The sequence below is a fragment of the Amphiura filiformis genome, chromosome 20, assembly GCF_039555335.1.
Source record: "Amphiura filiformis chromosome 20, Afil_fr2py, whole genome shotgun sequence".
Lineage (NCBI taxonomy): Eukaryota > Metazoa > Echinodermata > Ophiuroidea > Amphilepidida > Amphiuridae > Amphiura > Amphiura filiformis.
The window spans coordinates 58536412-58547937 of NC_092647.1; the positions used below are offsets into that span (position 1 = coordinate 58536412).

Below are 11526 nucleotides of genomic sequence, written 5' to 3' on the forward strand. Positions count from 1 at the left end.
AATTTAAGTCAATGTTTCCATCCTGCAATGATGACATGTAATAGCGTGCATAGGAAACGTACAGCATCTTTTGCATGTATGTGAATCATCTACAGGTATGACTCAAACATGACTTCAAGATACAATTGGTTGGGACATTAAGATAGTGGCCATAGGCTTCAAGAAGTGATTCTAGCTAACCTTCCAGCCATAATCTAATATTTCTATCACTGACGTGCAGGTTTCAAAAGTGTGGGGGAGCAATCCATCTGCAGTTCTCAATTTCCCCCCGACTGTTCAAATGGAAATATTTCTTCCCGACTAAAATAATGAATGGTTGACTCCAAATCTGTTCCCAAGGTGCTCAAGAATCCATTTTTATTTTACTAATTTGAACTGATTTTCTATTGCATTACAACATCACATCCAAAGAGCAACCCAACAATTATACGATGCATGGTAGCCCAATAAATTTCCCCCAGACTAGGTGCATTTCACCAAACTGGGTGCATTTCCACCGACTGACTGACAAAAGTGGGCACCATAATTGACCGTCCCCTTGCCCACACCACTCTGTTGTATCTCATAAATGTTTTTACAGGTTACAGTATATTTTAGTTGTGAAGGAAATTCATAATTTGCAAGAGTTGTATTACACTAAGTAGTTGACTACCAGTATCATATTTGACCTAATTAGTGCCTTCCCCAATTAATGCGCCAAGGTTGTAAGTTTTTGAACTTATCATTAAAAGCACCCCTGATGGTGGACCCCTAGCATAAAATTGGGTTAAAATATTAAAAGCCATAGTGTGTGATTTTTATAAAGAATATATTGTAGGTATTTAAATGTTTGTTTAATTTTTAAGTATTAACCAGGGATATGTAGATTCAGAATCCTATGGGTCACAAAGGTCATACATCTGACCCTGAACTTGTTTCACAATCAGTTTCTGATTACCATGAGTACGTACAACCATCTGTTGACTTTCGTCCTAGAACCTTAATCAGTATCCCTTTGATCGATAGCCATGCCAGCAGAGAACAAAACAGAACAGTTACCAATAGCAAGTCCTCACGACACAGTTTGCCCACAATTTTTGACCAATGCCCAGTCGCGGCAATAAATTTGATGAAACTGCTGTAATTTTCGATCAAAATCAGGTGGATATAGCTGTGATAACTGAATCTTGGTTTTCTAACAACATCCCCGAACATCAGTTGAACTTTGGTGGTTACACAATGTTCTCAAAACACCGTGAACATCAGCGCGGGGGAGGTGTAGCAATTTACGTAAAGGAGGACATTCCATCATCTCCCATTACAGACATCATTGTTCCTGATCAACTCGAATGCAGGTGGGTGAAAGTTCGTCCGAACAGACTTCCGCGTGGTGTGTCAGCTTTGGCAGTTTGCGCCGTTTATATAGTTACAGACTCGCCGTATCAGGAACTTTTAGCTGAACATTTATTACAAAGTGTTGATTTCTTGCGTTCTAAATACCCGGAAATAGGGATTGTTATAACAGGTGATTTTAATCGTATGAATATCGCGCCTATTACAAGAGGTAATGACCTGTTTCAATTAATTGACTTTCCTACGCGGGGGAAAGCAACGCTTGACTTTATCATCACAAACAGTAAATTACAAGAGTATTATAATAAACCTCAACCTATTTCACCTCTAGGTTTTAGTGACCACAGCTGTGTTTTGTGGAAACCAATTGTAAATGTAAGAACTAAGAACAGTGCTAAATATTATGTTGGTCGTCCAATTACAGATTCTGGAATTGAAGTCCTTGGTAGTTGGTTACAAAATCAGGACTGGCATGATGTTTTGAATTGTATTGGTACACAGAACAAGGTTGATTTATTTTACTCCATGCTTGAATCTGTCACTAATGTGTGTTTCCCAATCAAAAGGAAAAAGGTTCATTGTAATGATAAACCCTGGATTACTACTCATATTAAAAATCTCATCATAGCTCGTCAAAAGCTTTTGAATCTGATGTGCATGAGTGGCGAGATTACGCAATGCTGTTAAAAGAGAGGTAATTAAAGCAAAAAAATCTTATCATGCTGATAGAATTAGAGTTCTTCAGGATACCAACCCTCGTAAGTGGCATCAGCAGATTAGAGTAATTACAAACAACACAAAATCTGAACTCAGATTAAATATCCCAGGCATAAAAGAGGATGACTGTGCAGGTAAAGCAAACGCTGTTAATAACTTGTTTGCCAATGTGTCAGCTCACATTGAGCCACTTGATAGGAAAAAGCTCACGGCTTTTTTACCTGCTAAAACAGAAATCTGTCAATTATATCCCTGGGAGGTTTACTCTGAACTTCAAAAGGTTAACCCTTCAAAAGCTGGAGGTCCAGATGGTATAAAACCCCAGCTAGTCAAAGAGTTTGCTTATGAACTTAGCATCCCACTCACAGACATTTTCAATAGTTCCTTTAGAGAGGGAATAGTGCCCAGTCAGTGGAAAAAAGCTATTGTTGTTCCAATTCCAAAAACAAATCCCCTAGCATTGACAAGTTAAGACCTGTGTCTTTAACATCCATCTTCTCTAAAGTCGCAGAAGGCTTTATCACCAAATGGATTTTAGATGATATTGAATGTTTGATAGATGTCCGTCAATTTGGCAACGTCCCAGGGGTTTCCACTAGTCACTATTTACTCAATCTCATTCATTTCCTTAACCTGGGTGCTGAAAAATCACAACACGTGGGTACGGTAGTGCTAACAGATTTTTCCAAGGCTTTTGACCTGATCAACCATACCCTCCTCATTGAGAAGATGATCAACATTGGTGTGCGGAGATCCATCATACCCTGGATTTGTGATTTTTTACACAACAGGCAACAATGTGTTAAGTTAAATGATACCCTCTCTGAATATGTTTTTGTAAATGGCGGGGTACCTCAGGGTACAAAACTGGGCCCGCTGGGTTTTCAGATTTTAATTAATGATGCCGCATCTGATGCAAAAACTGAGTATTGGAAGTATGTCGACGATATGACTTTTGCAGAAAACCGTAATGTAAAGCAAAAAGGTGGCTTACAGGATGACCTAACCAAATTTGCGGATTGGTCTGAGACTAATGGTTTGAAACTCAATCCTTCAAAATGTCAGGCTCTTCAGATTAATTTTGGCAAATCTGAACCTTTTTTCTCTGAGCTCACTATTGGCAATGAACCCCTTTCTGTTGTTAATAAAGCTAAAATTCTTGGTTTATGGGTGCAAAATGACCTTAAATGGGATGCCCAGATCAATAATATGCTTGTGGCAGCCAATAGGAGACTTTTTATGCTCCGTTCTTTAAAAAAATTTGGCTTTGACAAAAGGAGCTCACTGTAGTTCTCAAGAGTTATCTCAGACCTGTCCTAGAATATTCCGCTGCAGTCTGGCATTCAGGTATTACTGTTAAACAAAGAAATGAATTAGAAAGAATTCAAAGAAGGGCATGTAAAACCATTTTAGGCCCTGAGTACACCACCTATAATGATGCTTTGTTATCATGTAACCTTGAATCCCTTGATACTAGGAGAACAAATCAGTGTTTGAAATTTGCCATTGGTCTCTCAGATAATATCAGATGTAAACACCTGCTGCCGCCAACCCGTATTCAATCTCATGGCAGGAACCTCCGTAATGCAAATTCTGTATCCCAATTTAAAATCAGAACTTCTCGTTTTAGTAACAGCCCAGTGCCCTATTTTATCAATCTTTTGAACAATCAAGGTAAATGTAACTAGTGACTCACATTGTGTTGTAATGTAATATTATATGCTTTTGTTGATGTTTGATGTGCAATAATACATGTATTGGGGCTTTGGTTGGGATTGAAAAGTGTATGTAAGACATGTGTGAGTAAGGGTATTGACCGTGACATTGTGACTTGAGTGATGTTAGGTGTACATGGTAAGTGAGAGAATGCAAATGAGCTTGGGAATCAATATTTTGTTTGTGGTGGCTGTATGGAGTTATGTGTAAGTGCTAGCAAGTTTGTGAATGGCGTGCTATGTGAGTTCGATGTTAGTGCCTGTGTGTGAAGTGTGTAAGTAGGGTAGGTGATTGAGGATTATTTTGCAATTTTGATATTTATTATATTGTGCAATATTTTATCTCTTTTCTTAATTAATGCTATTTTAATCATTTATGTGTAATAATTTGGTTGCAATTTTTTGATGTTTTAATATTGTAAAAAATGGCAGCAATTTGGCCGGTGGGCCACGATGTTATTTTTAATAAAATTGAATTGAATTGAATTGAATTGAACAAGGGGATCAAAACTTTAAAATGTTTTAATCAAATTATGAAACATCACAAGTTCTTCCTCTTATCCCGCGGAATAAAAAAGTCAATTGTCATATATCTCTAGGATGCCTAATTAATGAGGTGCAGATCAAAATAGGTCAAAGGGTAAAATCAAAATTGTACAGGGACAAAATGCATCAATTGCACATAGAATAATCTCAAATTCTCCATCTTGACAAAAGAAAGCAAAATATGTGTAATTTGCTATATCTACAGAGTCTAGATTTAATGTTATGACCTATGAACTGTCAAGGTTACATATACTCTATAGGATTGTAGAACTTGGGCCTGTGATTCTACAATAAGGCCAAAAAAAAAAATTGTTGTGTTGCCCTCAACCGTCCGGTCCTAAATCCTGAAAAATCAGGGTCGCAATTTTTTTTTTGTTTTTTTTTGGAATGATGATTTTTACAGATTTGTTCAAAAAATCAATGTTTTTCACTTAAAATTAATATTATATTGAAAGACTAGTCTTTAATTGATGTCTAACAGGTATCCAGAAGTCAAAATTGACAAATGTCCCTAATTGAAGAAGCATTATTTAATATTTGAGGATTTGTTAAAATCTGAAGGTTAAAAAAAAAAAAAAAAAAAAAAAAAAAAAGAAATCCGACCGCCCGACCCAACTTTCCAATTTTTCCACTTGAGGGCAACACAACAATTTTTTTTTTTTGGCCTAAGATGGCTTCTCATACAGCAAATTATACATTTTTTGTATTCATTATAATCACTTGTAAAAACAATTAATTTGGTACTATACTTATTCAATTTGGAGCATTTTGAAAGTTTGACTTATGACATTGTTGTTAGTGTATCCTTTAACCTATCCACCAATCTGAGAAGCGTTTACTGTATTTGGCCCTCTATTGACGGAACCACAGATGTACCGTGGGCGGGAGATTATAAACCAACATAAGCCAATTATAAACCAAACAAACTAGTATAACTACTATTAGACCATTATGGACACCAGGGCTGTCGCTAGAGGGGTGTATGGGGTGTGACACCCCCCCCCCCCTACACAATTTTGTCTGCAAAAATTTTCTGTTGTCGTCAAAACCATGTGATTGTTGGCAAATGTTGTCAAAGGTAGGTGTGATTGTCGGGATCCAGAGTCATATAAAAGGTTGCTGTGGTACGAAATTGTGCTGTTGTTACGTAATAGACCTATTGTTAATGTGTAGGTACTGATTAAAAAATTGAGTCAAAATTTTTTAACTCCTACCCCCCCCCTTTATAGATTCTCGGCGCCGTCCTGGCTAAAAAAATTTGGGTCTACAATTCAGAAAATATTTCCATCGGCAAAACATGCTGTACACCCCCGAATCATATTGGTCTAGCGACGCCCCTGATGGACACCATTGAGAAAAGGGGGCAGTTAATTGAGGTAAGCAGCTGATATGAGCTAAAACAAACTCCTCATTAAATTCACATAACTTTTCTCATGGATTAAGAATTTAAGATAATACAAATTCCTTTAAAAGGAATAGGGTGGGCAAATGAAAAATTGTCAAGAGAAATGAAAGAATGAGTAAGTCAAGTTCACAATAAATAAAAATTCCTTTAAAAGGAATAGGGCGAGCAAATGAATTGTCAAGATAAAGGTGTAGTTCCATATTGATAAGTTCAAGTAAAATAAAAAACATGTTTTACGTCCAGGTTTTTTGAAAAAAAGGAGTAGGAGGGGCCTTTTTATTTTGTATCGCAGAATCGATGTAAATACCCATATTTAGAGCTATTTTAGCGTGCACAATAATGCCTGCAAAAAGGAGGAGGCCTCTTTTTATTTGTTGTTCTGAGGGTAGGCCCCTCTAATGATCTCGAAACCTTCCAAATTGTTTCTTGTATATTGAGAAGGCTATAAAAAGCATCTCAACTCCCTAGACATAATTTTTAAAAAGTTATAGGGCCTAACTGAATTGCAAAATATAAAAATATAATTGAAGAAACCTCCAAAAAGGAGGGAGGGGACGTGAAACATGTTTATTTTTGTATTTGGCCTAATGCAGTATTACTTCGATTATCACTTGTCATCATTAGCAGAGGAGTGAAATTTTGATTGAAAGAATTAAACTAAGGGACGCACCATTTGATACTGAGAGGGGGTAGGAAGTTGGGGTCGGGGAAAGTTTTTTATTTTTTTATAGTTGGTGGAGAAAGTTTTTTTTGCTCATGAAGTGGGTGAAGTTTTTTTTTTTTTTTTTGAAAAACTTCCTACCCCACCCTGAGAATCTAATGGTGCATCCCTAAGAACAGCCCTCGAATTAAGGATCTGAAGGGGCACGGCAACTTTTTTAGGGCAAGTTGATAATTGCCTTGGATTTTCACTGAAAAGGCAAGGCAGCACGGCAGTTTGTAATATTTCAAGAGGGCATCATGGCAACTGTTGAAAATTTGAGAAGGGCACCAAGGCAATTTCTCAAAAGTGAAGAAAACACACACAAACATAGATAGATGATTTTATAATGAAGGGGCAGGGCTGGGGCACCGACGGCAACTTCAGTAGAGGGCACGGCAAGTGAATGCCTGCCTTGGGTAAAGGACATATTTTGAGGGCATTACGGCAGTGGGGATGGGCACCCACGGCAAAATGCCATGGGTGCCGTGGGTTAATTCGAGGGCTGCCTAAGAAGGTTTGTGTTTGAAGTTATATAAATAACGAACTAAGAGCAATCGAATTAGGACAACAAAATAAAAAAATTAAAACCCACACCATAGGACTGTACGGTAAAACATGTACCAACAGGCTACTTTTTAGTCACCCACCTTTGTAGGACTACACAACAAAATAGCCCTCCACCATAGTAAAATATGGTAAAATATTTAGGAGTATGCCAATTAAGGCCAAGTAAAAAAAAAATGTATATGTCCGGACTTTTTCAAAAATTGGTGAGGGAGGTCCTTATTATTTGTTATCGTGTTATTGTTTTACCATTCATTTCTGTGTAAAATTGCAATGGCAAATGTTTGTCAACACATCATAAAAAGAGGGAGGCACCTAATATTTTTGTTATTTCCCCAAAGCCCTACCCCTAGCTTGAAGAAAGTGTTTGCAATGTGTTTATAAATGATAACTAAGAACTTCTAAACATGTCATTTCATCACAACAATTTTATAAACAAAGTAAGGAAGCAAATAGGAAAAATAACCAAAATATTTAAAAATCTCCAAAAATCGGAGAGGGCGGGGACGATATACACGTTATTTATTTTACTTGGCCTAAACAATGAATCACCACTCATGACTCGAGGTCAAAACCATTATGTAAATAAGATAATGTTTGCATGCGATGTCAAACAAGGAAATGTTGACATAAATTAATTGACTGTTTGGTTTTCACGATGCTATTAATTTAGCCCAAAGATTAGGAAAACTAGCAAAACTGGTGAACTGGTACTGTTCAAATAAAAACATCTGCAAATCTTGCTGCAATTTCCAAATAGTATTTCTATTACTTAAATAATTATTTTTGTTATTTTTTAAATACAAACACATTACTGCCTATGACGACTTTATCGTATTACTTACATATCAAAATCAAGTAATAATTACAAAACTCACAGTAAACTATCACCTCTGTGGGTGTTTGGGATATAACCAGCACGAATATTTTCTCAACACTGCGGCATGTGAAAAAGTAGGTCAATAGTCAGAGAATACAGGGTGGGTGCGGCACGCCGCACCCACCCAAAAACAAACAGCAATTTGAGACTCAGATGGATATAGTGAAGTACCAGCACAGCATTTTATTTCAAACCAACCACCATGCAAATTGCAAACCAACCAAATTGTCAGGACAAATTATTTTCCTTACCTTAGCTACCAGTCTCTCTCCATCATTATCAAGGATTGTTACTGCTTTGACAGTGTACAGCGATGCTTCCTGCTTAGATAAATTGCAACATGTTAATAAAGCAAAAGAAAAATTGGTTATTTTGCTCTTGAAACAATGGGGATGTCACAATATGAACACGGCCATGGCTGAGAAAAATGTGAATGTTCCAGCAAAATATACCTCAAGTCAGCATGATAAGTTTTGACAAACTATTAAGGGCTGGGGTATGAACGTTTGAACAGTATTTATTGTGGGACATTAGAGCACATCAGACATATCGAATGGTATTCTGAATACGAAGAATGTCCTTCTGATATCAAATAATTTTGATTTTTTGAAATTCGCAATGTAATACACATTTTATGGCAAACAATTAAAAATTGATATTTTTGATATTTAACAGTACTCGAAGTAAATTTTACAAATCTGATGATTTATACTTAAAGTGTATGTAGGTGGGATGAAAAGCCGACGATCAATTGAAAATTTTGACCTTTCATTATTGAAGATATGGATTTTTTCCCAAAACACAAAAAAAAATTAGGTCTTTTTTGGAAAAAAATCCATATCTTCAATATGAAAAGTCAAAATTTTCAATTGATCGTCGGCTTTTCCTCCCAGCTACATACACTTTATGAATATATCATTAGATTTATATAATTTACTTTGAGGACTGTTATATATCAAAAATTTGAAAAATATCAAATTTTTATAATTTGTCTTTGTCATAAAATTTGTATTATATTGCGATTTTCAAAAAATGACAATTATTTGATATCAGAAAGACATGCTTCGTATTCAGAATGCAATTCGATAGGTCTGAGGTGCTCTCATGTCCCACAAAAAATACTGTCGAAACGCAATAAACGCTCATTTTAGATCCCTTAAGCTTGCAAAATATAAAGAAATATATCAATTGGCTGAAGTCATCATAACTTAAAACATGTACAATAATCAAACTGGGTACAATTTGCTAGACTTGAGTCTAGTCTTCATTTAGAAAGTTTAGGGATAGGGTTGGGGTAGGGCAGTCTTGTAATGAGACTAAAGTTTGTTCTGCTTATATAAGGTGGAAATTATTCGGCTTTAGTTACTGTGCGCGTCAATAAAGTCCCTACTCACGCTCATGCGCCAGTCACTCATTACGCAATGCACAACTAGCGTTAGCACTGCACCTGACAGCATGCACGCCATTCTATATAGCAATACACAGTGTTATGAGTTTTATTTTTTCCGCCTTATATAAGCCGAACAAACTTTAGTAGAGTACCCTATTCGGTAATCGCTCCTTAAAACCAAACCTCTAATATCAAACTCCAGGTAACATTAAAATGCAAAATCTTGTCACTTTCTACAATCAGTGAATTTCACTTATTAGAAAAATACACTTACATTGTACAATAATTTAGTTGGAAAGTCGTGCATGTGTGAATAACACTATCAATGTGAAGAACTTGAGGTGTTATTTCCATAAAAAACATAATATTCTCTTCTTCTTCCAGTATAGTGCCGTACTATTTATATACGCTATCTTTCCTATTCGGCGAGGATGACAATTTTGACCTCCTCGTCTGTTAACAAACAGAGAGGTAGACAAAAGACCGTTCCACTTGTCCAAACACTCAAGTATCAGAAGGATGGTCCACAATAGCATGATTCACGTAACATGAATAGGGATTAAAAAGCTGTCAAGTAGAACCATGTGCTTCTTTTGTCCAATTTGCTATCAAGATTTCATATGGAAACATTTCAGACCCAGAACACGATCATGTCAGAAATTAATATTTTGTTCTGGGACTGATTATTCGGACTACTTCCAGTATAGTCATTGAGTGGCAATGAGCGCTAATTTCATTTACCCGTCAGTTAAAGCAAAATTGCAAAATTTACTGAGAATGGTTTTGTCAACTTTCCACAATTTTTTTTCAAATACCCTCAAGTTCCGAAAAAGACAAATTATTGAGACATGATTTATCTATCATGTGTGATTTAAACTCATTTGCAGCCCTCGAATTAAGGATCTGAAGGGGCACAGCAACTTTTTTAGGGCAAGTTGATAATTGCCTTGGATTTTCACTGAAAAGGCAAGGCAGCACAGCAGTTTGTAATATTTCAAGAGGGCATCATGGCAAGTGTTGAAAATTTGAGAAGGGCACCAAGGCAATTTCTCAAACGTGAAGAAAACACACACACAAACGTATAGCTAGATTATTTTATAATGAAGGGGCATGTCTGGGGCACCGACCGCAACTTCATTAGAGGGCACGGCAAGTGACTGCCTTGGGTAAAGGATGTATTTTGAGGGCATTACGGCAGTGGGGTTGGGCACCCACGGCAAAATGCTATGGGTGCCGTGGGTTAATTCGAGGGCTGGCTGTTCATTTGATTCAAATTATATTAATCAAATCAAAAACATATGAATTGTCTCATTGGGCATGTGACTCTTAATGGACTGTTAGTATATTCAACTTATTGTATTGAAATTGTTATATTGACTATAGTATTGTCAATTAAATTTCACGTAACCCATAAGACACATTCCTGAGTCTGAGTCTGAGATAGAACAAATTAGGCCCCTATATTATATTAAAAACCCATCATTGTACCCACTACCCATGATATTAGCCAATAACTATTTTATTACCAATTTGATGAAAAATAAAATTCATCATATTAAAATGTACAATATTGGTTGACTATTAAAGTGACAGTAAACAGTACAGATAGTGCAGGTCAAGTCTGCCGAATTCGACAGTTTTCATTACGTGTACTTTTAATAGGATGTAAACACTGCGATATCAAGGTCTTTCCTGAGAAATCTGAAGTATTTACAACTTCCACGCTAACAAAGTATAATTCATATGTAGTTAGTCTATAATTTAGCCCATTTCAAATTAAAATTACTTATGCCTGAGGTACAATTATTCGTCATTTTCTGTAGACTAATTACGTTGTACTTACCGGTAAGGGGGCGTCCATGTTGGATTTTGCCAACGTGGAGGCTGTCAAGAGAGGGCGCTATCTTCAATTATTTTAAAAGGCGAAGCAGCCGACGAAACTCGTTTACAAATTCATTGGTAGGCCTACCGCCCGGGCCTACCGGTAAGCAAGTTGCGGTGGGAGGGGGGAGTTAAAGGACAGAAAACACATAAATACAACCTGTACAAGGACAGCAAGGATTCTTTAATTATTTTATTCAGTAAAAATTAGTCTTAACATCAGTAAAAATTTATAGTTGAAATGAAATGGCGACGGTCCGAGAGGAGAAGGACTGACCCCCCCCCCCCCCCCAACTATAACACAAAAGTTGACAACCATGAGAGTTACCAAATTGCGCAGAAAGGGCCAAGCAAAGACCGCGAAATTGTGAAATCAGCAAAATAGGGGTATTT

The 11526-nt window shown here is 36.6% G+C and overlaps 1 protein-coding gene across 5 annotated transcripts in view; it reads right to left on the reverse strand.

Annotated features, from left to right (window-relative positions):
* The window catches only part of LOC140142117 (coatomer subunit zeta-1-like), a 257967-nt gene extending 246832 nt beyond the window's left edge, over nt 1-11135 (reverse strand). For all 5 annotated transcript variants that reach the window (XM_072164083.1, XM_072164081.1, XM_072164082.1 and 2 more), the window contains exons 1-2: nt 11096-11135; nt 8114-8182 (exon numbers count right to left, since the gene is read on the reverse strand). In XM_072164083.1, the coding sequence (XP_072020184.1) occupies nt 8114-8182; nt 11096-11113 (87 nt within the window). In that variant the 5' untranslated portion in view covers nt 11114-11135. The remainder of the gene's footprint in view (nt 1-8113; nt 8183-11095) is intronic.
* Between the last annotated feature and the right edge of the window lie 391 nt (nt 11136-11526).